The sequence below is a fragment of the Dromiciops gliroides genome, chromosome 1 (assembly GCF_019393635.1).
Source record: "Dromiciops gliroides isolate mDroGli1 chromosome 1, mDroGli1.pri, whole genome shotgun sequence".
NCBI lineage: Eukaryota > Metazoa > Chordata > Mammalia > Microbiotheria > Microbiotheriidae > Dromiciops > Dromiciops gliroides.
The window spans coordinates 729593558-729620867 of record NC_057861.1 but is presented as its reverse complement, the minus strand read 5'-3'; the positions used below and the strand labels follow the sequence as shown (position 1 = coordinate 729620867).

The following is a 27310-nucleotide window of genomic DNA, read 5'->3' as shown; positions in this document are numbered from 1 at the left end:
TGTCTTTATCAAGGGGTAGAACCAGACAGATCCCACCCCCGCCCCCCGTCCGAGAGAGCCCCGGAGGACGGGGAGGCGGCAGCGCTGCACCTGCGCAGAGGAGCGCGCACGCTCCTGGAGTAAGCCGGGCGGCTGTAATTAACAACCGCCGAGTAGCTTTCACCCCCGCAAAGCTGGACATGGTCCCTCCCCCTTCCATCTCCTGAAGCTTAGTGCGGATGTTCCCGGCTGGGAGGCTAGCGGCGGCCGTCTCCCAATCCGGACACCAAGGAGCACTTCAGAGCACACCACTTGTCTCGCGAACGTAGGCTTAGAAATGTAAGAACCTTGGAGAGCAGCCGGGCGGCCCAATGGCTAGAGCACTGGCATTTCAAATGCGGCCTCAGACCCTTACTAGCTGTGTGACCCTGGGATACTGGAAAGAATGGAGTCAAAACACCTTAGGGTTGAGTTTCAGCTCTCATAACTACAAGCTGAGTTACCTTAGACAAGTCATAAATACCAGAAGCCATCTTTCGTCTATAAAATGGGGACAATACTTATTCTACAAACCTGCCCCTCTTCTGGAGAAACGTTTCAGTAAAAAAAAAAAACCCACTAAATAAACATAAGCCTTTTTCCCTTTAAATCAGTTTCCGGCAGATTAGAATTAACCCGGTAAATTCTTCATTTTCAGGAATGTTAGTTCCCACGCTATAGCAACAGAGGGAGTATCATTACTTGACACATTCCTGCACTACTACAAAAAAATATTTACTACCCTTATTTCACTTAACCCAATCTCAATGTATATGTTATGATTTTATTATTAAATAGTATGACAGATTCAGTGATAATTGTTCAGACTTTAAGTTCTATTACAGAACATCAGTGAACATCTGGCTTCAACACTGTGCCTATTAACTACCTTGGCACAGCAAATATACACATAAAAGTATTTTCCACTTTCATGCACAGATGTTAGGCTGAAACACTTTATAAAACATCATGGACAATGTAATCCCTTTACAATACTTAATATTCATTTGGACAGTCAAAATCAAATGAATATTAATCCAAACAGGACACATCCTAAATTCAATATATTATAGAGACCTAACTCTTCACACAGGTTATATTTATCTGACTTACAAAACAGCATTTCATATCTTCATTTTCTTTAGGGACATTCCTTTGCATATATGATTATTCAACTGAAAGCTAAAGATTTACACCATTTAACCATCATAAAGTCCTCATGTACAAAATGGCCTTTGACTTCTAAACTGAAACAGACACACTACGATCAGGCAGAATCTCTCTCTCCAGGCTTTTCTAGCCATACATTAATGAAAACTCTCACAAACACCATCCCCCAAATTCTGGCTTGGAGGGACAGTTCAGAAGTAAGAAAGAGTGATCCATTGTAAAAGTCAAATGCTATTAACACCAATACTAAAAGGGACATCAATTAGGTTATTCTAAGCATCCACATAGAGTACAATATTGCAGTAGATTTTAATCCTCTTTTAGATGTACATTTATTGTTCTTAAGTAGTAAAATGAAGTTTGAACAGTACAGTCTGTGGTGTTGTAACATCAGCAACAGCAAGCTCTTGTCCATCCACCAGGCCCAACTCTAAAATGGGGGAAAAAGAGAATTGATTCAAGTCAATATTTCTGCAAAAATTTCAAATACATTATAAAAGTACTATAGGTTCAGTAATCTTGGAAAAAACTAGTGGAAATAAACTTGACTTAATTTCCTATAATTATAAATGTTTTTTGCAAATAAGAATTCAGGTTATCATGAAACCTATTGATCTTATCCTCAAAGAAATACTTCATAGGCAAAACACTGTAAAAGTGCTTCATAAACTTTAAAGGACTACGTGCACGTCTACTGTTATTAAAAATATTTAAATGTATTAGGAAAATGTCTTTACTTAAAATACCTTTTAATGTCTTAGAAAGATTTGGCCTTGTTCGTTCTTCAATGGAAGTTATTGTCTAAAAATATTAAAATAAATTTCATTTAAAATTCACAAACACAAATTCTTTAATACTTCCTAATAAAAGTACAAGGGGTAGGCATCCATTACCTGTAAGTAAAGCGTTCTGTTCTTTCCCTCTAATGTGGCTGTGATGGCTGGAGATTTCATTTGTCTGTCGATCAGGAAAGAAATAATTGTCTTAAGAACATCATCTTAAAAATGCAGACTGGCTCAAATGCATAAAAAGTGTTTCAAACCCCCCAAAAGCTTATACTTACAATGAGGCATTATTAATTAGATAATCCAAAACCTCTTGCAGTTTAGCTGATGGAGGAAACTGGATATTTTGGGGAAGCTGGCTGCAAGCTGGGCAATTCTCCTATAGGCAGAAATAGTAATAATGGCTAATATTTACAAAGTGTTTTATATATGTCATTTGATCCTCACAACAAAATTGTGAAGATGTTATTATGATCCCCACTTTACAGATGAGAAAACTGAGGCAGAGAGGTGAAATGACTTTCCCACAGTCACATGGCTAATAAGTGTCTGAGGCAGGATTTAAACCCAGGTGTCCCTGACTCCAAGTCCAGTACTCTGTCCACTACACCAAGGTGCCTCTCAAAAACAAATCACAATATTAAGCAACTCATACCAGTGTGTTAAAAATCCTTCAGAAGGGGGCAGCTAGGTGGCACAGTGGATAGAGCACTGGCCCTGGAGTCAGGAGGACCTGAGTTCAAATCCGGCCTCAGACACTTAACACTAGCTGTGTGACCCTGGGCAAGTCATTTAACCCCAATTGCCTCACAAAAAAAAAATTAAAAAATTAAAAATCCTTCAGAAGGCTAAATTCCCATGCAAACATTCTCAAACAGTCTAGCATTAATAAAAATCAAGTTAAGTAGCTTAGAAATGTTTATGTCTAAGCCAAGCAGTTCTTTGGTTCCCAGTTTAAAAGAACCAAAGCCTGACTGGTAAGATTTCACATGAAGTAGGACATAAGGCCAGTGGAGGCAGAGAAACTAAAGGGCCAAGTCTGGCAAAGTTAAACCAAACAAGCTCACTCTCTTATGCTTTTAAGCAGACACTAATACTTTAAAATCCAAGTATGCACAGCAATAACTGTTCATTAGTAGTCATACTAACCTTTCTTTCTGCTTCAAATGTATATGTGTACAGCCCATCTACATCATTAAATACCAAGTAATTATTAAGGGGAATATATGCACTGTAATGAAAAACATGTTTATGTTGATATAATATAGCCAGTTTGAAACATGTACATATATATATATATATATGTTTATTAAAATGTAAACACATTACCTTGTGGCTATTTTAAAAACCTCAGTGGCACACACAGCTGGAAAAGGGAAAAAACAATTGCTTTGTTCTGTGAATTTTGAACACTTAAAATCAAAGTGAGCAACTTATATTTTGTTGTACTAAGGAAAGATTACTTTACCCTATTAATGAAAAAGAAAAATTTATTCCTTTCTAATAAAATGCAACTAATGAAAGAAGCTCAACTGTCAAATGGTTACTTTATGTTGTTTAATCTAATCCATGCTGCCTTTTTTTTAACCCTTTTGGCCAGAATGAGTCTAGTATTAATGCCGAGTACCCTTGTCACGGTGAGAAAAAAAAGAATTCGATACTAGAATAACATCTTCACTTTACAGAATTCCCACTCATGATGAACCCTCCCATCTAGAACATGCTCTGACAAAGTCATTCCTCTGAAAGTCCTTATGTCACATTCGAAAAAAGTACTGAATCCCTGAAAACCCTGATCTCTTGGAAATCCAGCAGCCGTAGCAAACTCTACTCAAATAACTGAATCCAAGAATTTTTGCTTTCATCCTTCTGGAGGCTTCCTCCACTGACAGACCCTTGAAAACTCCCCTCAGTTACTGAAGGTGTCTCTGGCTGAAAGCTACATACATGTCCCTGCAGCTGGTCCTGGCGATAAGCACCTGAAGACAGGCAGATGCACAGGATTATGAAGCAAAGATACAAAGAACGATAACCACATTCCAAGCATGGCCTTTATCCTCACCTGCAATGACAGCGTTTGTGGACGCTACTGCTGGAATGATTCTTTTGACAACCCCTAGAGAAAAAGAGAACAATTCCAAGTAGACAGCCACTTCTCGGGAATAAACAGAGAACCTACTTAGTATAAATATGACTCAGATCTTATGCCACATTCTTGTGAATCTGCTCGATATTTTTAGCCTATCAATCTGCTTTACACATGACAGAGGCAGAAGGAAACACTATAATTCTAAACAAAACCTAAAATCTATAAAATGTACGCAACAAGGCTTATTCCTAAACTAATGCATTTATCAAACACTGCATATTTATTTCAACACTTGTTGGGTACCTATAATACATAAAGTATTTGGAAAATTGTATAAATTTAAATCGCACCAGATTATTTATCAACACCGTTATCTGGGTAAGTGGGTGAGATATTAATACAAGTATGTATTTTAAAGCTACTTGGGCTTGCTTGCAAATACAGCCAATCCTTCTCACCTTCAAGCTCTTAGTTGCCTACCTAGCAATATAGCATAGGTCAATGGAAAGACCTTGTAGTCAGACTTTGACTATATATATATAAAATTCCCACTATATCATAGAGGTGTTTCAAGAATCAAATAAGATGTGTGCAAAGTCTTTTGTTAACCACAAAGTATAGTGTATGTATATGTATGTATATGTGTATATACACACACACACACATACATATATATAGTTAATCATTTATTAGAAACTACTAGGATTAGGTAAGAATAATTCAATTTTTAATGAGTCTTATTACTAATATAGCATTAACACTCTTATGGTAGTACTCATAAAAATGAGACAGTAGATAAAACAGCTCTTTATTAAACATTTCTCAGGTAGCTAGTAGACAGAGGGCTGCTTCCCTGGCTTTCTCTATGGAGTCAGGAAATCCAAAGGCATTTTCTCAATCTTCATTTAACCTGATCTCTCGGCAGCTTCTGACACTCAACCACACCCTGCTCACTCTCTCCTCAGACGACTTCTGTACTACTGCTTTCTCGGTCTTGCACTGTTCTTTTCTGGATCATCATCCATTATGACCCATTAAGTATTGGTCTGCCCACACTTAATGTCTTGGGACTTGATTCTGGATCCTCTTCTCTCTATATTCTACTGCACTGTCAGTAATCTCATCAGATGCCAGGAGTCCAATCATTCCTATGCAGATGACACCCAAGTCTATCCACCCCACCCCTATCTCTCGAATGCCAATCCTGCATCACTATACCCCTTGAATGTCCAGTCAGCCTTTAAAACTCACTGCATCCTAAGAGAATCCATTAACTTGCCTCCTGCAGAGGGTCCCTCGGGCATGACTATCTTTCTAGTCAAAGGGATTCATATCTTTGGAGTCCTTTTTGACTCTCTTCTCTCCCTCGATCCTCACATCTAGCCACTTGATAAGTTCTATCAATTCCACCTTGTAAGTCATTCCTTACCACCGATAGCCTCTAGACTGGTCTCCCTGTTCCTACTGTCTCCAAACTCCAATCAATCTTCAGAAAAGTCAATTTATTATTCCTAAGATATTTAAGTCTGACCATGTCACTCACAAATCTTCAGTGGCTCCCTAGGTGGTACAGTAGATACCGCATTTGGCCTGGAGCTGTGTGACCTTGGGCAAATCTCTTCAATCTGTTTGCTTCAGTTTCCTCAAATGTAAAAAATGAGGATAATAAAAGCGCCTGCATCCCAGGACTGTTGTGAGGGTCTGAGATAACAGTTTTAAAATGCTTAGCACAGTGACTGGCAATTTCCTCTAGCAGAGAACACAAGACCCTCAGTCTGGCATTGAAATTCCTCCATACTGTAGCTCCCAACCACCTGACCACACACATTCCATGATATATCCCTACAAGAGATTCGGCCGCAGTCCACCTGGTCTGCTGGCTGCCCATCAAACCTGACATCCTGCCTCCCATTTCCAAGCCTCTGCATAGATGCCTCATGGTTGAATGCACTCCGACCTCCCAAAATTCCTGCCCTCTTGGAAGGCATCACTACCTGCCTCCCAAATGAAGTCTTCCTTGATTCCTTCCAGCTACTACTGGTGCTCTCTCTCCCTCCCCAAATGACTTTGTATTCACTCATCTACATCCATGTTCTAGTTCCCCCATGCCTCCATCACGTTGACTTCCTTGTTTCCTACTAGTCCTTGGATATACCCAGCACAGGGATCTGCATATTAAATAGGCTCTTGATAAATGTTTGTTAAATTGAATTCAGCCAGACGTTCACTGAAATTCTTATGGCTGTTTTACTGAGCCCAAGTGAAAGACAATGGGTTCAAGGTGCCTTTATCCAGGACTACCTAACCACTCACTCACTTACCTTGGGTTAGCCTATAGGTAACACCCCTAATATTAAATTGTGACGCTCTCTCTAGTGATTTTTGGTAAATCCACTGAATGTGATCAGGGTCATCTCCATCCAATGTAACTCCCTCTGGAAAAAAGGGGGGGGGGGCATAAATATGTAAAAAACATTAATTTTCTAGAAATAAGAATACAAAATGTATTTAACATCACCAAAATGAATTTATGGCTCAACAAAATTGAAGATGTTTTGTTAATTATTTTAGAATTCTTAAATTGAGCTTTTTACCTCCAAAAGGCTGTTCCTTGGGCCACTGTAATATTCTTGCATACTCAATACAATGTTCTGGAAGCCTGGGCATAGATGCAATGGTACACATGGGGAAATTAACCTGAAACCAAAAACAATTATTCAGGTGAGGGTGTTAAAGGGTGCCCTTTTTACCTTTTAAATATAGCTTTAGAAGAACATATATCTTCTTGACTAAATTTTGTGCCTGAAAAACCGTATCTTCATATTAAATTATCTGATTTATAAAAATTTACCTTGGTGTATTTCTTATGCAGCTAAACCATTTTAAATTTTTATATAAAATGAATAACAGAGCACTAGGTCAGCCTTAAACAATGGGTTTGGCAGTAAACTTTAAAATAGAGCAATACAAATTTTATTTTCCCTGGTAAAAGAGAATAGCTTAACAGATGTAAAACACAACCATCCTAAAATTTAAATTGGAACGTGAAAATAAAATGTAAATTCTTGACAGAAAAAAGTTAGCAACAAGTATCAGTTGACATAAGTTGCTAAACCCCAGATCCAAAATTCTAGGTAACTTATGTAACTGAGATTTTGTGATAACCTTGAGCTAAGTTAATGCCTGCTGCTGGTATCTAACCAATACTGGCAAAACTAAAATGAATGGTTAATTATATCTTCATTTTGACAAGCATGGACAAAAAGCTATCTTTGGAGAACGTTGGTGGTAAACGAAGTAATGGGATAAATCATTTTTTTTCTGGGTGATAGAGAAAAAAATTGTTTAAATAGTATTTAATATGAAGTTTCATTTTTTTATCCTTGAGAAGGACAGTTTAAATGGACAAGTGATTATATAGCAATGTATGGGAGAAAATCCAAAAGCTCAGAAATACAACAGAGAGCCTCTGGCTATACCTCTAAGTCTGGCTATACCTAAAAGTCTCCAATTCAAGGCATTCAGGAGTCAATCTGTAATCAAACAAGGAAGGAATGTGAGAGATTGGATCTTGTTTTGGAACAAGACCCCTCAATGGGGGGGGGGGGGGAGTGAAGAAAACAATGGTAGAATCAAGGCCTAAATCAAGTTAATTAGAATAAACTAGTAAGCAACAAAGCCCAATACTCTATCCAGAATAGAGAGACTGCATATTTGGGATTACTTGCAAGCCTATTATTATTTCTCTATATTATTCTTTTCCCATATGAATAAATAAGTACATTACTGGTCTGAAGTGTATAACACATGCACTAGAAGGGAAAGAGAGGACAAGTGTTGGAGCAAAACACCCAGGTATGGTTAGAGCAGAAGAGGAAGAAATAGTCAGAGCCTGGAGTTCAAAAGATCTATGAACCCCAGGAATCAAACAAGATCAGCTTAGTATTGGGAACCACTGACTACTCAATCATTTTAAAATTGAACTATTAAAGAATCCCGCTGGTTAATCAGAACTCCAGAATCTCAGGTCTGGCCACACCTGGTTCAACTTGTACCTGATCAAGAATTGCTAAATCAGAGGCAGCTAGGTGGCACAGTGAATAAAGCACTAGCCCTGGATTCAGAAGGACCTGAGTTCAAATCCAACCTCAGGCACTTGACACTTACTAGTTGTGTGACCCTGGGCAAGTTACTTAACCCTCACTGCCCCAGAAAAAAAAAAAACTTAATTTGCTAAATCACCAACACAATAATTAAGGCTTTACCTAAAGTCTTCCAGTAAGGGAAAGTCACATCTCCCCCCCTCCCCCAATTCCTTCACTAAGAGTCAGCAAGCTTTTTACTCATTTATTTAAATCAGCTTCTTTGTTACTTCCCCTCATGCTCCTACTTCTGACCTCTCTAGGGCCAAGCAGAACACCTTTCTGACAAATGGCAGCCCTTTCAAATGCAGACAGTTCTAGCTTTATGTAAGTGGATCCTCTAAATAAAACAATTTTAAATAACGTGAAGTGGCCCATAAATGCAGGGAAGGGAGAGAGGGAGATAGGAAGGGAGCCACACTGGGAGGAGCCCACCACAAAGTTCAAGAACATGTGGAGTCCAGGGATAGACACATGGTATCCAAGCACAGACAGATGGAAAACCCACATGGGGAAGCTGGACATTGGAGCAGGTGGGCAGAGTCTTCTCTCTGTACTGGAGGTCTCAAACCGAACCCCAGATCTGGTAGCAGCAACAGCGGTCTCTCCTTCCCTTTCATTCTTCTGCTTTCACACTTTTTTTTTGTTTGTTTTACGGTTTGGGTTTGTTTTTGTTTTTGTTTTTTTGGTGGAGGTTTGGGAGGCCACAGAGTGATGAGCCAAGGGGCAGAAGATAACACTGTACAGTAAAGTTAACATGGGTGCTTTTTGGAGTGTGAATTTCTTTCACAATTCTTTATGTAAAGTTGAATTTGCATAATGCGGGAATTGCATGCACTTGAAGATAATTCACCACAGCCCCACAAAGTCTTCAAGTTTCTAGGTTAAATTTCCCTGGTTTCTTCAACAGCTGTTTATATGGCCCAATCTCTACCATCTTGAGGGTCTTTCTTCTTTAGGTTCTCCCCAAAACATTGTATCCAGAACTGAACCCAGTCCCCTGGATGTGAGTTGACCAAGGCAGAGTACTCAGAGACCCTCACATCTCTCTTTTTGGCAGCCTTGGATAGGTTTTTCCTGCTCCGGGTCATGTAGTGGATTTAGAGTGATTATATTCTAGGAATGCTGAGGGAGAATTACAAATGATTTAAACTCTAGAGGAAACCAAGGCCCCTGAATAGGGCATTCCTAACCAAGTCTCTCTTATCTCCCAAGTTCCTCACTCCTAATCCCTATCCAACCATACAAAAATTAGTTAATAATGTTATAAGGACAAACATATTTAGTTTTTGTTAATTTCTTTTTCCAAATTATATCTAGTACGGTCCTAAAACATATTAATTAAAACAATTCTCTTCAGCAGTCTGTAAAACAAATTACCTGTGGTGGATAAAGTTCCAGTGTACACTCGATACAAGCTGTCATTCCAGGAAGAATTACCCTAGCATTTCCTTTAAAACCTTCTGTTCCCCCATCTATCAAAGGAATAATGGAACTTGGATCTAATACACCATCTTCATAATTTAGAAGTGATATCTAGAAGAACATAAAACAACTATAAAAACAGAATTAATAACAAAACTATCCCAGAACCTTCAACGTAACATCATGGGGGGGGGGGAGGAGCTTACAGTTAGTAAGATTTATTATTAAAAGTGGCACCAGATATTACCATACTGGTCTGAATATATGCTATCATTAAATACAGACCTCACCTTTAAAAGTGAAATTTCTCTAAAAAGAAAAATAGAACTAGGGATTCACTAAAAACTTAAATTACTATATTAATAATACAGATAATACTTGTGGTTTGGGTTTTTGTTTCACATTTCTTTCAATTAAAATAAGGATGTTTTATCCCTTTTTATCATAATTCTTCTCCATTATTAGATTTATCATAGGGAGACAGCATGGTGCAGAAGAACATGGGTTCTGGAACCCTAAAACCTGAGTTTGAAGCCTGGGACTCTCCCACTTACTAGCTGTGGCCTCAAGCGCAGGACGTCACCTTGGTGAACCTTAGCTTCCTGTGACAGGAGGAAGCTGGACTGGACCCCCTCGAAGCTGAGTCCTTTTATCTCAGAGTTTATGGTCCCGAGAGCTTTGTTAACTAAAAGGTCAGTAACAGGCCACACTGATTTTGTGTAAGCCAGATTTGGAGGAGAGCTTAGGGACAATCGGACCAATACAATAACTTTCTTCACTCATAATTGGAAAGGCTTCTACTAACTAATATTCTCCCCACAAAGCAGTGAGTTGTAACTACTTCCTTAATTCAAAACTAAGCAACCACGTAGTGTGACTCTAATTGACTTGGTGCCAGATGATTAAGAACTTAAGAGAAACCAGAAAGAATATGAAAGCATTTACCAGCATGCCATTTATCCATCTTCTAGCAATAATGGAGTCCAGACCACATACAATGATATGAAATTCTAAGAAAAATGATGGAGTTTTAGTTTAAAAAATAAATGAATAAATAAAAGGAAGCCATCTTCCTCATCACCCTCCCTCCAGACCTGGGGCTCTCCCTGGCCAATGTTTACAAACATGCCCAGAAGCAAACCTTGACATGTCCCCTTCTGGTTATTCCCAGTCCAAGCATCTCAAGTGCCCCTTCAAGTGTTGCCTTCCCTGGTTAGAACATGAGCTCCTTGGGGCAGTCTCGCCTCCCTGTATTTATATTCCCACCTCATAATACTATGACTGGTACCTAGTAAGCACTTAATAATTTGGCATTCATTTATAAAATGTAAATAATTCAGATTTACAAAGGAGAACTAGATGTTTAATCAATATGTGAAAATATCAATTTTACAATCCAATCTTTTAACTCTAATTTTGCTGAATGTAGCATGGGAAATTTAGCCTTTAAACATTAGCATTTTTTTCTTTTCTTTTACTACATCATCAATAGATGTTAAGGCCCCAGCTTAGAAAAAGAAACAGAATATGCCATTAATTAGCATTCAAAGAATTAATAATCACTATAAGAAAAAAAACTAACTTTAAAACAATAGTTTGGTAAACATTTATTGTAAAATTATGAGATTTCAAGTGAAAACTTACGTCTATAGAAAGTGTCATCAAAATTTTGAATCTTGTTGAAGTGTCTGAATATGAGTAAAGGAATTAATATGTGTATGTATATATACATATACAAATAATAGCGACAGACACACTCAAAATTTAGTTATGACTAAAAGTCACCAGCACTGAAAGCAACTAAACTCCTAAGATATTTGACATATCAGACAAGTTAGCATATCCATTTATTTACACACTTTAGGTCTGAACAAATGTTGAAAAGCTAATGACAACTATGAGGTACTACTAGAGTTCTGGGGGGAGGAGAAACTAAGGACTCTCTTCCTTTGTCTGCTGTATAAAACCTTTCTATTTAACTCCATACCACACTTCCTTATTCCTGGAAAGGAAACCTCTACCAGCAACCATAAAAAAAAAAATGTTCCAAATTGCTAATACAGGGAATGAAAACGAAAATAATCCTCAGATATAATCTCAAACCAGTCAAACTGGCAAAGAACGTCTGTGCTGGGAAGGCTATAGGAAGAAAGGCATAGTAACTTCATGTTTAGTGAGCTGAGAAGTAGCTAACAATCCTAGAGACCAATTTGTGATTATTTGAGAAAAGTTACTGAACAGACTTCTGACTCCAAGACCCTACTGCTAGGCAAAGACCCCAAGGACAATGACAAAAATAAGTCCCATTTATACCAAAGTAATCATGGTAGCAACAGAAACAAAGTATCCATCAAATGAAGAAAAGCTGAACTGTGATTTATGAATGCCATGGAATGTGATTGTAAAGCACAGAATCACAAATATGATGGACTGAGAAGAACATGGGAAGATTTGGATAAAATGATTCAGTCTAGAAAGCAGAACCGGGTGGAGAATATAGATTAAAATAGCATAAAATTTTTTAAAAACCACTAAAATGCAAAAGAAATCACATCAAATGCAACAAAATAAAGGCTCAGGGAAAAGAAAATAGGAAAAGTCTTCCTATAATGAGGCCATTTTCCAAACTTTCTTTTCAATAGTGATCAAAACTTGGTTATTTGTGGTCCAAAGCCACAAAAGCTCCCGAACAAAGAGTGAGCAACATCGATGTTATTCATTCAAACTCAGATGACAAAAGGAACGTTACTCAAAGTCTTTCTCACTTTTTACCTTGTTTTCAAATCTTGAGCATCAAAAATGTTCCTCACTCTCATCTGCTCTGGACTAGGGCCGGGATGCTCGGGATCACTGAGGACAGCTCATCTCCTGGCTTTTTGGACAGGCCCAGATCGGCCCAGTCCTAAGAGGTGGTCTACGAGTTGGTCTAAAGAACTCTTATATCCAGCACAGAAATTACATAAAGGACATACTATATAGGCTGTGAGATCAAATCAACGAATGTTTAATGAGTATCTTTGGGGCAGTAGAAGGAACTGTGTGCTAAGTGCTATGGATCTGAAAAAGTCAAGACACCATTCCTGCCACAGAGAGCTTATCTAGTCTTGTGGAAAGAAAGCAAGAAACAGCAGCCCAAGGCAATAAGAAAAGAGAGATGACAAGATGCCGTGCAATTCCCTATTAGGGGATATGGAGAGAAGAGCCCTGGGTTGGGAATCAGAGGCCCTGGATCCTGTCACCTGAGGCAGGCTGCTTTCTCACTCCAGACACAAACATCCTTATCTAAAAACCAAAGGTGGCAGCTTAGATGATTTCTCAATTTCCTTCTGTCTCTAAATTGATGAACTTATGGCCCTAGACCTGTCAGACCTTGGGCACTGAACCTCTCAGGTTCCTTCCATTTCTAAAACGAGCATCTTCAAGTTAACACTGGTTCTGTAGCACACTTCCTTCCTCTTGATACAGGTAAGCAACTAAAGGTGCAGTTAATTACACTGTCAGTCCCCATCGTACATTATGAGGTCTTGCTTAAATCCACTCTCCCCCACTGTTTTAAGGGAAGGTGCTATGAGAGTATGGCATAAAAAATGGTTCTGGGGCGGCTAGGTGGCGCAGTGGATAAAGCACTGGCCTTGGATTCAGGACCCGAGTTCAAATCCAGCTTCAGACACTTGACACTTACTTACTAGCTGTGTGACCCTGGGCAAGTCACTTAACCCTTAACCCTCATTGCTCCACAAAAAACAAAACAAACAAAAAAAAATGGTTCTAGATTTTGAAAGTGAAAAATAGCAACGATTTGTAGAAATTATTCAGAAATTTAGCAGTGGTCCACCATCAATGCTTTTGTCTAGAAGAAAATCCAAAGGCACTGGTCATTACAACCACCACCAAAAATGAAACAAGACAAAATGATACTAAAGAGAAGGAAACTATCTGACCAGATACACCAGATAAAAAGAAAATTAGCTCTGGAGGAGCCAAATGTGCTTAAAGAAGCAATAAAATAGACATTTTTAAGGCCTCTCAAAGGGAAGAGTTCAAAGAACGGAAAAGATAATGGGTGGTATTTTTATATATGTATATAGAGGGCTTAGACATCAGCCAATGATTCATACATATTTTCTCACCTCTATAAAAATTTTTAGAAGACTATACATACATATGAAAGGAATCCTGGATGAAAACTGAAGAGATCTACATATACTCTTCTTGAATATTCTTTTTTTTTTTAAAGTGAGGCAATTGGGGTTAAGTGACTTGCCCAGGGTCACATGGCTAGTAAGTGTTAAGTGTCTGAGGTTGGATTTGAACCCAGGTACTCCTCACTCCAGGGCTGGTGCTCTATCCACTGCACCACCTAGCTGCCCCTTGAATACTCCTCCTTTTAAAAAATATTTCTTTCCAAGAATTTATTTTACCTGTAAAATGTTGCAGTTCATTTGCATCAAAGATTTTGATTTCATCTGTGTGAGGACAGATGTCACTTCTCTATACAATAGTAGAAAGGCCTCAGGAATTGCCAGCCAAACAAGATTTATCACCTCAAGGGCAGCCTTCAGGTAATGAGCTTATCCCCTCAGCTCTGCCTCCAAGCCTAAGCTTACAGTGTAGCAGGGACTGCCAAGCTTGTGTCCCAGGGGCAGAGCCTTTCAAAACTGAAGGCCATCTGAAACCAAGATAAAACATCCAAGGAAGGCATTAGAAGAGGTCTATCTTGTTTTTCCACTCCATTTCATGTCTTTTGCCAATAACAATGTTTTTAAAATTCTCTCTTGTCAACCTACATAAAGGTCAAGATTCTTAGAAAAGATGGCAACTGACAAGCCATTTCAGTTTAGAATAAATGCATCAGTAGACTATTTCAATGCAAAAAGGATACGGAACTACAGCACAATTAGGGATCCTGTCATTCAGGAATTCTGCAGCAACTTCAGCTTTGGATCTTCCGACATCCTTAGGCCTAGAAAAACATACCATTTAAAAAGCACTAATAAGTGATGATGACTGTAAAGAACTGATCTTCCTCCCCTGCTTTAAAGCCAAGGGCAATGATGTCCTTGGTGTGGGGACCTCCCCAGAGACGCTGTCCATCTGCAGCTCTCTACAATCCCAAGTGTTACAAACTTGCCAGGGGCTCAGAGTCATACAGTTTAAGTGTCAGTCAGGCCCTGAACTCAAGATTCTCCTGTGTAAAGAATTAATTGTTCTTCGAGGTTTTTATGACCCCCATCTTTTGGCTAGAATTTAAAAAAAACCCTTGGGGCGCACACTGGCCTCTGGGGCTCCGCAAACCACAGGGTGCTCCACCCACTGGTGTAGCCGTTGCCATGGTGCTGGCACCTCACATCATCACCACTAGCCAACACCTACATGGGCCTGGCAAAATTATAATGATTGGAAGCCTAGTGAGGACAGTCATGTGACTGTCAGAGCAACCAGCCAATTGGCAGGAGGCTGTGTGGTAAGCCTGGGGTCTGCTGGGAAGAAGGGAGGGTTTTCTGCCATTCTAGCTTGAAGCTGGAAGGTGACAGAACAATGCTGTGTGTTCTCAGCCGATTCCTGGGTGGTGGTGTTGTTTAGGTTGTATAATTTCCCCTTCCCCATTTTATTTCCTTTCCCTTGATCCTACTGATCCTGTTTGTGTGGGGTTTTTTAAGTTCAATCTTGTTAAATAAATTCTGCTCTGTTTTGAGGGAGGCTGTCTCCTTCCTTGCCCCAATATTGCGGCAAACCGCTTAGCTAACTCTCCTCAATTAAAAATTGGTCCCCACACCTGACTCAAAGACTGGCCTGCTAACAACTATAGCATTTAATGCTTTCCATTACAGAACGATTTTAGCTACAGCGAGTATTGTGAAAAACACATGAATGTCACAGCACTTTAGTGAGAATGCCATTGGCTGAAGTGAGAAGCCTGGCAAAGCCAGTACAACTGGCGCCACCCCCCCCCCCCAGCTTTTTCTCCTGCCGGCAGTCTGGAAGCTCCTGATCCCAATTCCCAGCTTTCTATCTTAGCACATCCTGTGCTTCCAACTGAAGGTGATGCGCCACTGCTTGCCCATGGCTCCGCCCTCTGACACTCTAATCTAACCCTGATATCAGCCCCACTCTCCTCCAGGCTCCTCAGGCTCTCTTTATTTAAGGACACCTGAATCTCTGGCTCTTAATGGCCACTGGGTGCCTCAGTTCCCTGCTATACATGGGCACCATCCTGGCACCTAACTCCCAGGGTGGACACAAGAATAAGATCAGATCATATTCGTCAAGTGCTTTGCAAACCTCCAAGTGCTATATGAATGCTAGTTGTTGCTGTCACTGTCATCATTAGTCTCTTGAACCTTCCCCATAGAAAGGACAACAGACACAGCAATGTTTACTCAAAATAAATATACCTGTAGGATTCTAATTATCACTCAATTGGTATCATCTCATCATGCTGTTTCTGCTCCTCCACAAAGATGACTAGGATGGGGACCAGCTAGGTAGCGCAGCGGATAAAGCACCGGCCCTGGATTCAGGAGGGCCCCGAGTTTAAATCCAGGCTCAGACACTTGACACTTACTAGCTGCTCTGTGACCCTGGGCAAGTCACTTAACCCTCACTGCCCCGACAAAACAAACAAACAAACAAAACAACTGAGATCAAGAGATGTGCTAAGTTCCATGGACACAAAAATAGGATTCAAGTCACCGTCACCTGGTGGGCCTCAGCTGCTGATCTGTGAAATGACAAGGCTGCACTAGAATGTCCTCTAGGGTGTTTAGCTTCTCTTCCACAGTTAAGCTAGGAAAAGTATTAGTCTCCAAGCCAAAGGGTTTCTAATGGTGGAATAACCATTTTTAAGGCATTTTAATATGTTGTTGTTGTTCATCCTTTGTTTTCAAAGAGAACCAATTTTATATATATATATATATATATATATATATATATATAAAATTACAATGTAATCATAAAGGTATAGTTGAAATTTCTAAAGTTACCGAGGTTTTAAGAAGCTGAAAAGAATAGAAAGCCTTAAAACAAGCTGTTGTGCAGAGGTAATGGTCATTTCTAAGAACTAAAAACTTTCTTCCATGGGAAAGATCAGTACATTTTCATAGGTAACATTAATTTTCACTGTTCTTTCTACTTATTAGAAACTGTTTTTAGAGGCAGCTAGGTGGCACAGTGGATAGAGCACCAGCCCTGGAGTCAGGAGTACCTGAGTTCAAATCCGGCCTCAGACACTAACATTTACTAGCTGTGTGACCCTGGGCAAGTCACTTAACCCCAATTGCCTCACTAAAAAAAAAAAAAATTAAAAAAAAAAAAGAAACTTTTCAACCTGCCAATTAGTGTTTCTTGTAGATTTACAACAGAAAGACTTGTGAGTCTTTCTTTGTCAACAAAGCAATGTTCTAACTAAATGTATTTTCTAAACCCAAATATTACTCTATGACTGATAAACAAAATGCTCAGTCACAATTTAAAATACCGCAATCCAAAGGTCTGACACCCTTCTATCCTGTGACTGACAAAACATGACTACTGTAAGGCGGCCTCCAAACAAAAAGTCATCAGACTGGTGGATTCTGCTTGTTCAGATAACTGTCTACTGCTCTTACCCATAGGTCTATACCTGAGAATAAACAGGCTTCCCCCTTTCACTTCTCCTGAGTACTGGGCAAAGGTATGTAACCTATTTTCCATTACTCAATTCTGCATCGTGCCTCTTACAGAGTATTGCTAAACAATGGTCTGATTGGTTGAAACAATTATAGGGAAACCTTAGGATGAGAACCACACAAGAGAAAAAACGGGAAATTCCTGAATGGTATCAGCTGGGTCTTATATTGACTTGGCCATTGCTTAGTCCCACTCTGACCTTCCCTGCTTCATCCTCCAAGCCAGCCAGCTCATCTGTTGAGTCACTGTCCCTAACTCACTGGAGAGGCAAGGTCTTTTGCTTTCTGAACCACAAGGCACACTTGTTCGCTGCAGGTCAAAATGCTGCCCACTGGACTGTGCCTAGAGAAATTCTCTTATGGAGCTTCTTTGTCCTGAGGACACTGTGGGCAAGGCTTTCAGAGTTGTCTCTCCAACCACTCATCCCGCTTTCCTAATGAACTGCTTAAAACCAGTCCTCATCTCAATCAGGTCTTCTATTTGTTCATCTTCAAATTTCCCAGGCTCCTCTTAGCTAAAAGTCTCAGACTGTTCTACAACTCCACATCCTTGCCATCACCATATGAGGCTCAAAACCCAAATTATCGCCATCTGATCCCAGATTTACTGTCGTCACTTCTCCATGCTCTGCCCTCCCAAACAAATGATTCCTTTTCTCCTTTAACACCTAACTGCTGGGCAGCTAGGTGGCACAGTGGATAAAGCACTGGCCCTGGATTCAGGAGGACTTGAGTTCAAATCCAGCCTCAGAACTTGACACATACTAGCTTGTGTGACCTTGGGCAAGTCACTTAACCCTCACTGCCCTTCTCAAAGAAAAAAGGAAAAAAAAAAGAGAGAGAGAAGACCTAATTGCCACCAACTGCTCTGGAAAGCCCTACCAGGTCCTCATAAGCAGTAAATTCACAGAATGCCCAGACCCTCTGCAGTGCACTCTCCACCTTAGTACTGTACATATTCTGATTTCCATTGTACTATCATTAAAATGTAGGGGAGTCACATCTACAACCCTACTAGACTATAAGCACCTTCTTAACTGCAGGGAATAAATAGGCTTTAATCTCAACTGCATCTCACTTAACATCTGGCACAAGGTTCAGTAGGAGGTTACCTTAGGTTTGAAGTGCAATGAATTTCCAACAACTTCAGCTGGGAACACATCATCACAGCTACAACTCAATTTCTTACTTATGTATCTAGTCTATCAGGCCAAGAATATTCACAAATCTGCACATACATTTGTGGGAACAGATTATTGTTGAGAGAGATCTTTTTAAACGTGTTTACTCTATTTTCATCAGACTATCACTCTGAAAGTGCTTGTTTTTCTGTAAAGTTTTAACCTGTAATCTAAAGTATTTTTATAGATCATTTTCCAAGTCAATTTATTCTTAAAAGAATCACTGAAATTAAATCTATTAACAAAAGTTTATAAAATAGTTAGCATGGATCCTAAGAAATAAGTAATTTAAGACAACACTTACCTAAACAAAAACTGCCTATTTAGGTTGGAAACATCTATGGTATCCATATCTATTACATGAATTTGTCTAAAACCAGACAATGCCTGTAGGAATAAAAAAAATCCAAGTAAATCAAACAGTGGAGGATTGCCGGCCTTATAACCAAAGGGAAGATTTCTCTCCCACTTTTCAGTGACTACCAACTCCGACTCAGCAGTCATCAATTCTGGTGAAGACTGCAAGTTTTATCCAATGGTAGAGGATTTCAGTGAGATTTTCAAATTTCAGTTCATGGCTAAAAGGCCTGCCATTAACTATCTAGTTCTAATATAGTAACCAATATTCTAAATTTAAGGGCCACAGAAACCCCACTGATCAAATCACTTATTTTTAAAAGTCCCTATTCACACTATAAACTCCTATTTTTAAAAATCCTGCCTAACAGGATATTTGGCCTGGTAAAGATGAGCAGCAGCTTTCTACTTCTGAATGACAACTTCCTTTTCATCTGCCTGCAGCTTTAGGTAAAGCCCATAACTGTCCACCTCTGTGAAGAGGTAGGAAGCCTAGTCAGTCTTTTTGTATAATGCTGCAGAAGGAATCCCTGCACCAAGTTTACATAAATCAGCCCAACATTTAATATTCCACAGTTTTATCAGAAAAAAAGTCACTATTGATTTACCAGGCAGAAGGTTCTGTCCCTGCTTCCACATTGCAGATAGAAGATTCAGTGCCAAGAATAAAATTTCATTGAAAATGTCTATCTTTACAAATCTGGACAAATATGTTTAAGTGATCCCAATAAGAAGTTTAAACATTTTATTTAAAACAAGGGAATACTACAATCCTCAGACTCTAATCTCATTTTTGTTTTAAGTCAGGGTAACAAACAGAAATCGTAATTCATATTCCATATGACTATCTCTGAAAAGCAAGAGAAGCACAAATTAGAAGTAAAAGAAAAATTTCTGCCCCTCCCCCCAAAAAAATCAATTCTCCCACTCAAAAAGGTTAGTCTTCCACAGAAAATGGGTGGGCTGACTAGTACTCAAGTTGTTAAAAACTACTCTTATTATGTGGATAAAAGTCCTGTTTTGTGAACTTCCACACAAATAAATGAAGTTTCCTTAAATTACAACTAGTATTCAAAAGAAAAAGATTGGTACATTATCACAGAATGAATGTGTATCAGGATGTATCTATCATTTTTGCAAACAAGTTTCTTGAGAGTAGAGGATGAATGGAAGGGAATGTTCTCCTTTACCTAAACCCTACTTAGCCTTGAAGAATCACTGCAAACCCCTTTTCCTTCATAAAGCCTTCCCTAGCTAAGTATAGCTCTAACACACTGACCTCTCCTTGCTCTATGATATCCTACAAGACTTTGTACTGGGGCACTGCCCCTTTGGCAACCAACCATGTGCTATTTCTAGTTGTGACTCCTTTCAAATGTGTCTAATCTTAAAGATAACGAAAGCCCGTTGGAGGCTGGACACCATGGAGTACTTGTTTTGTAATGTTCCTAGTGACTTCTCAGCAATGAGAATGTAAGGAAGGTGATCAACTGCATTTTTGCAGTTCCCTTTAAAGATGAATTTTAGGTTTATGGTTAATAAAATGCTGCTATAAAAAATGCCAATTCATTCATATAACCCTCTGCTATCTAATTTCATCTCTATTCCCACTATCCACTTCCTCCAACTCTGCATCACAAACAGACCTTGCAGCAGAAAGAAAACCACAACAACAAACTTTTCAGGAAAACATACTTTCAGGAACTAGTATACCTCTACTTTTATGTTAATATAAATCATTGTAACTACTGGTCACCAGATAAGACACAGTAAGAGCTTCACAGTTAGCCTGTCATCAGATGGAATTTATTAAAATGCAATTTGGGTAAGAGACTAAAAGGGGCATTGGCATCCCTGATTCAAGACTCTACCCTCTCAATACACCAGGGGAATCTATGACATCATCGATGTGATACTTCCTTCAAAAATGCAGATCACAATCTAACCATGTTGTTAAGATTTAAAAAAAACTCCAAAGCCTAACCCTACCACCCCTACTGCAGCAAAAATTTCACTGAAACCAGCATGAGCCTTTGCCAAAATAAGTCGAGAATTTGGTTGGTAAAGCATTAAGGAGACATAAGCAAGAAATGATATTTAATATCATATTTCCTGACTCTGAGGAGGGGATACTTAAAGAGTTTAAATGTAACCAAAGTTCCCAATATATATCTTAATAACCAACTGGAATTTAAACCGTTGAACTCCAACAAAGATAAAAATTATAATCAAAAGCAGTAAAGTTTCTGGGATTAGAAATGGGGACATGGTTTAAATTCTCTCTCAGAAAAATAAAGAAAATAAATTCATTACCAGATTTTTCAGGAGTTCACATCCTAATCCTCCTGCTCCAATGACTAGCACTTTACAAGTATCTAACAAAAACTGAAGAGACTGTAAAGAATAGAAAAGTACATTACAATATGGAGAGATAAGGGAATATTTGCACACCATGAAAGGCATCAAGTTATAGGTTCATAAAATCTTAATTGTTTTATATTTGTGAAAAATAAAATGCAGGGTTTTTTAAAAAGCACACACATATTTAAGCTCTTTAAATGTATTCAGTAGTTAAAACAAATTCTAAACCTTTCCTTTTTTTTCTGATTTAAAAAAAAATTTTCGTTAATGAAATTAAAAAACATATTTTAATCTTCCCTATCAAGTTGGATAAAATGAAAAACTCGGTTACTCTTCCTTTCTTTTAATACAGAAGTAGGGAACACAGCATGTTTATCACATCTGAAATTTAATGGACGAAAAAAATATCCCAATAATCCTCAGTAGGGACAGGGAGGGGAACAGGGACTGGACCTGTGATTTCACGGGCAGATCACTCCAGGGTGAAGAAATCTCCTCTACCAATGCAGGTCAACACCTTCTATGCAAATTACAGACTTGGAGATTAGTCTCAAGCACTCAGGGCTTAACTGAACGGCACCAGGTCAACCAACAGAAGTTGGGGGGGGGGGGGGGGACAGGACTTGAGCCCATATCTTCTTAGCTTCTGGACCAGTGTCCTAATCGTTATGTCACATTACTTCTCTCATTAAGTATCTAATTAGGCTTTGACATTTTAAAGTAAATTCCAAACTTACAAGTTATTTTTTAAAATATATTAACACAAAAGCAACACTTCACAAGAGCTGGAGGCAATATTAAAGACAAGCCTATTAACAATAATAGTAATGATATTGGGTTCTAAAGGGTGAGCTTGTGTAAAATTAAGAAATTATCTGGAAAATTATAATCAAAAAAGGCAGGAAATCCGTATTACTTGAAATAAAATTATCCAGTAGCAAAAGATGAAAAAAAGACCCCTTGATAACATACACATTAAACAGAAAAATTAAATAAAAAGACACATTCTCCAACACTTAAAAAAATGTGAACATTCATTCAACCATTCTTTGAACTGTCAACAGCTGGGAGAAAGAGAAATTAAAATTTGCATTTTATTTTTATGAACATTTTTCTCTTAAATTAAAAAAAATCTCAACAAATACAAATATACACAAATGGTTCCCCATATTCCTCCCCATCATACAGTGAAACAGTAATAAGATAAAAGGGAGAAAAATTATATCAAATCAAATCTCTTCCAGTTCTAAAATTCTATGATTCTGAGTCCAAAATTACATTTCAATTCAAAATATTTAAATTGTCTATGTGCCAAGTACAGATTTACATGATTTGTAAATGATTATTACATGATTTAGAATTATTCTGTGCTCATTGGAAGTGCATGTTCCAACTTAATATTCAATATTATAAAAGTGACATGTTAAATAATCAATAGTTATTTTCACTGGAATTCTTAATGAGCTATTATTAGAATTCTTAATGAGTAAAATAAGCTATTTTACTCTCTAAAAAAGGTGTTCAACAGATACAGCAACAGAAAGATGAAATTAATAATTATTTAAGGGGGGGTATATACATATACAGATACAGTCTTAAAATCAATTGCAAATATTTGGCTTTTTAACAGTTAAAGATTAAAGATTTTAAGGTTTCTCTAAACACTGTGATTAGTATCACTCCTAAATCAGAGAACAAGTAAAACAGGTATTGTTTTCTTATGATTTTGAAACAGAACTAAAAGAGCAGTTATGTAAAATAAATACTTCTCACTTCAGTGCTTGGTTCGAAATCAGGGTGTGTGAATGGTCCAGATCGCTCGAGGAACTTCTTAACATGGTTCCAGCGACCATCCCAGTCTCCAGTGTCCCCACACCCACCATCAACAGCCATTCTGCATAGAACACATTAAATTGAGCTGCAAAAAAATCAGTATAAAAAAAACTGTACCTACAGCTATTTATATGTGACTTTTGTTACATTTGCAGGAAAACAATCTGCCCAAACATTACAAAAATCTATTCCAAAAACAGGTGATTTTTTTCCCTAAGCTACTCAGTTCATTAAAGGTTTAGAAATGTCTCACAAAGAATCTGTTCCTACTTCCATTTCATCCTATGAAATACTCCTACAGCAGATCTACATCCTCCTTAGCTGAAACTATGTTGATCAAGTAGTTCAATCAATTTTATGATAAAGCATTTTAAAAATCAGTCCACAATCAGCCTTTACTTTTCTGAAATCCTATATAGAGCAACATAAAGAAAAAAATTTAGGCAATGCACTGCCAAGGAAACAGAAATTTTTATAGTGTCTACAAAGGTACATTTTGTAAGCTTTTCCTATTCACTTGAATTACCTCAAGAAATGACAAGTTTCAAATTTTAAAAACTGAAATCATGATGATGCTTGAAACCACAGTGGAATAATCTATGAAACCTTTAAAGGCATGAGTACTTTTCATTTTTAAGAATCGCTTTGAAAAAGAACCAGCATAATATTTTCACTGAAAAAAAAACTAACCTCTCAATTTTTTTTGACAGCAACTTAAGTCAATGTGATGATGTATAAGTCAGGAAGCCTAGGTTTGAGTCCTACTTCTGAAACAGTAACCATGTGACCATGATATCACTGAAGCTCTCAGGGTCCCAGGCAACTCTCATACTTTAATTCAAAAACAAGTTGTGGAAGTAACATCAGTGGAAGGAATTCTCCACAAAGGCAACCACAAAAATGAAAGTGAAAAATAGAAATCCAACCCCTCCGTACATCCACGTACTTCCTTTCTATCACCACTGCATGCAGAAAAGAATTCATTCAAAAAGGCTTCGCATCCCATCACTGAGAGTCACTGCCACTAAATAAAGCCTGCTTTCCCAACCCTCAAATGATACACAGCTGCCCCCCCCATTCCTACTTGTTTCCAAATGTATGAACTTATGTTGCACATACATACACTGAGGCTACATAAGACAAAATCTGCATTTTGGTGTTTTTAAAGAAAACACTATGGCTTAAGTATGCCTTTAATTACTTAAACTCACAAGTTTCGATGAAGAGAAATAAAGAGATAAGGTCATTGCTAGTATATTAGATATATGTCCCAACTATACCCAGTTTCTCCACCCTTTCCACAAGAGGAAAATCATACAGTTGGTTTGAAACAAATGTGTGGTTTGAATAGCTAGTTACTTAATTGCTACTTAATTGTATTCAATTGATAAGAAACAGGGTGTGTATTCTAAGGGGAAAAAAAATCTGAAACCATTTATCTTCCTTATGTAACCACCTATTTTCAGAAGCCTTTTCAAACCATATTTTAACTTTCCATTTTGTTAAAGGTAAAAAAAAAAAGTTCAACTTAAAATTTTAACAGGTTTGGAAGTGGGGGGGGCGTGGGGGGCCGTCTGTATTTTGATACAGTAGAAAGGCCACTGTATCAAAAGGAAAGGATAAGAGAACAAAGACCAGGTCTCACGTTGGCCAATAGCGATCTGTATGACCTTGAATATATCACTTCCCTACCCTGAGCTTCAACCACTGTACCTCTAAGAGGAAGAGATGAGTCTAAATGACCTCTGAGGTTAGTTCCAGCTCTGTGAATTTGAAGTTAGGATGCAGCCAAATAGAACTGGAAAGAATGCTGCATTTTTAGTCAGACCTTACTTAAGTGACCTGGGCAAATCACTTAACCTGCATCTCAGCTGACATCTACAAAAGAAGTTTCGCCTAAATGACCTCTAGAAGGATATCCTGGTCTTGGTAGGCATGACTGCCCTGCCACCCCAATCCCGAATTACCTTCTCTCCATCTTGCATCTACTTATCTTTGTGAAAGCTCGTCCCCCAAACAGAATATAAGCTTCTTGAGGGTAAGGACTCTATTTCTGTATCTATTTGTGTCCTTGACCCTTAGGGAGACTGCCCCCAGCCCAGAGAAGACAGAATGAACGACAGCTGAACAAGTCACCCCCAGCTGACCCCTTTCATCTCATCTGTCAAAATGAGGAGCCTGAGCCTGGCCTCCCAAGGATCTTTCCAGATCTAGCCCCAGGAACCTAAGGCGGTTACTCTCCCGGGCCAGAGCAGACAGACTGGGCTAAAGCAACGCGTTGGTCGTTGGGGAAGGGGCAAAGAGGAGGGGGAGCACACGGAGAACCCCCTGCAGAGGCAGCTGGCCAGCCCTCTGGGACGGAAAGCCGCCCCGCCGGGATGACCTCTAAGGTCCTCGCCAGCTGGGACTTTTGGAGGGGACCACCACAGACCCCCAATGGTTCTTCCTCCCCCAACCCAAGCCCCTCCCTCAGATCCTTAGGGTGGAGAGCTTCGCAAGCAGGGAAGAGGGAAGATGGAGGGGGGAGATGGTGAGGAGCAAGAGGATGACCAGGGGAGGGGGGAGCGGGACGGAGGGAGGGGGAGGATAATAGGGAGGAGGTGGGGGGAGGCATGACCGAGAGGAGGCAGGGGATGATGGGTGGCCGGCCGAAGAGGGATGGGGAACCGAGAGAAGGGGAGAGGGACCGGGAGGGAAGCGGCGCCAGGGGGCGGGGAAGAGGGAGGGGCAGGGGTACAGCAGGAGGGTGTCGGGGGGTGGGGTGCCGAGGGGGAATAGGGATACAGGGGACAGCAGGGGTGTGTCGGGGGCTGCAATGGGAGCACAGGGGAGGGGGATAGCAAAGGGGGGTGTCGGGGATGCATTGGGGGGATGGGGATGCAAGGGGAGGGAACAGCAAAGGGGGGTGTCGGGAGGCTGCTATGGAGTACAGCAGGGGGGTGTGAGGGTGCAGAAGGGAGATGAGGATGCAGGGGAGGGGGCAGCAAGGGAGTGTCGGGGATGCGCAGGGGGGCGCAGGGGGAGGGGGCAGCGGGGGGACAGCAGGGGGGTGCCTGGGGGCGGGGCTGGCTGGCGCGCCCGCGGGCGGCGGGGGCAGGGCGGGGACCCCGGGCCCCCCGCCTCCCGGGCCCGGCCCTGCCCGCCCCGCCCCCGGCAGCACTAACTTCTCCGCCAGCAGCTCCTCTACTCTCCTTCTTTTCTTCTCCCTAAAAGAAAGAGAGAATAAAAGAAGGGTCAGCGTTCCTCCGCCGCGCACCGGGCACCGCGAGGGGGAGGGCAGCGGGGGAAGAGTCGGGAGAGGCCCGGGGGTCGGCGGCGCCGCTCGCTCCCTCCCTCCCTCCCTCCCGGCCTGGTCCGGCTCTTCCGGCGATCCCCGATACTTACGGCTCCTCGCCATCCGCCATATTGTTTCTCCCCCTCTTCCCACAAGGCACCGCGGCAGCCCCTCCCGCCCCGGCGGGGTTCCGCGGCGGGAGGAGGAGGCCGCGGAGTGGCCGACGGAGGCCAGGACGGAAAAGCGCTGGGCGCAGGCGCAAAGACGGAAACGCGTAAGGGCAGGGAGCAAAGGGTAGGAGGCGGGGGCGGAGCCTATAACGCCCCGCCTCCCTCCACTTTCTCTCCTCCCCCATCCGCTCATTCGGGGCGGGGCTTTGAACGCGGGCTCCGCCCTCCCGGGTAATTTACAAGCTTAACCCCGAGGGACTCGGCGGGAAGGGCGGGTAGCGAAGCCTTTAGGTTAGAGTCAGGTTCGAATCCGGCTTCTTGCTGCAAAGAATTAACGCGCATTCAATAATTTGAGGACCGGCAGTGTTCTCCAGAGGACAAAGAGCTATGAGATCCTCCGCCATACGTTCAACCCTTCAATGTTCTAAGGTGCAAAGAAGTGGCCAGCCTGCATTGGTGGAGAGACTTTCCTCGCCTGGGAGTCCCCTTATGCTGCCGAAATCACAGGGGCCCAGTCACTGGCCTGATGAACTAGGCACTTGGGTTACAAAAGCAAAATGACACAGCTGCTTCCTCAAACAAAAGCACCCAAAAGCACATGCAAAATCATGGAGGGGAAGGGGCAAATGGCATCTGAGTTGTATAAAAGGGGTTAGAGGCAAAAAAAAAAAAAAGAGGTAGGGGCAAAAACATACATTCCCTATTCATAGGCAAGCCGTAGCACCTACCTTGCAGAGTTTCTGTGAGGCACAAATAAGAATTCATGGTAGAGTGGAAATGATCCTGGTCCTGGGTTCAAATCCCTACTTGGTACTTGGGTGTCAAGTGACTTCACTTT

The 27310-nt window shown here is 40.3% G+C and overlaps 1 protein-coding gene across 4 annotated transcripts; it reads right to left on the bottom strand.

Moving 5' to 3' along the window:
- Nucleotides 1–1478: 1478 nt before the first annotated feature.
- UBA3 (ubiquitin like modifier activating enzyme 3) lies at nucleotides 1479–26567 on the bottom strand. Of its 4 annotated transcripts, XM_043970781.1 has the most exons (19): nucleotides 26413–26504; nucleotides 26193–26234; nucleotides 23719–23859; nucleotides 22969–23089; nucleotides 21148–21228; nucleotides 18782–18864; nucleotides 14512–14592; nucleotides 11274–11317; nucleotides 10575–10639; nucleotides 9585–9740; nucleotides 6657–6759; nucleotides 6384–6497; nucleotides 4036–4089; nucleotides 3303–3339; nucleotides 3123–3204; nucleotides 2252–2352; nucleotides 2082–2145; nucleotides 1935–1989; nucleotides 1479–1618 (listed from the first exon to the last, which is right to left on the bottom strand). In XM_043970781.1, exons 4-19 carry the CDS (start codon nucleotides 23086–23088, stop codon nucleotides 1530–1532), a joined length of 1329 nt encoding a protein of 442 aa, XP_043826716.1. In that variant the 5' UTR covers nucleotide 23089; nucleotides 23719–23859; nucleotides 26193–26234; nucleotides 26413–26504; the 3' UTR covers nucleotides 1479–1529. The 4 variants fall into 4 exon arrangements, with proteins under 4 accessions (XP_043826716.1, XP_043826697.1, XP_043826705.1 ...); XM_043970762.1 differs by lacking the exon at nucleotides 23719–23859 and having other exon boundaries at nucleotides 26413–26566; XM_043970770.1 differs by lacking the exons at nucleotides 23719–23859; nucleotides 26193–26234 and having other exon boundaries at nucleotides 26413–26567.
- Between the last annotated feature and the right edge of the window lie 743 nt (nucleotides 26568–27310).

What these genes read in the sequence shown, in the direction of transcription:
- UBA3 (XM_043970762.1), bottom strand. Translation starts at nt 26,432, where the DNA reads ATGGCGGATGGCGAGGAGCC. An exon ending in TGATGACACTTTCTATAGAC is followed by an intron (nt 10,640 to 11,273) that starts GTAAGTTTTCAC and finishes CATTTTTCTTAG; the next exon opens with AATTTCATATCATTGTATGT. An exon ending in GTTTTTAAAATAGCCACAAG is followed by an intron (nt 3,205 to 3,302) that starts GTAATGTGTTTA and finishes TTTTCATTACAG; the next exon opens with TGCATATATTCCCCTTAATA.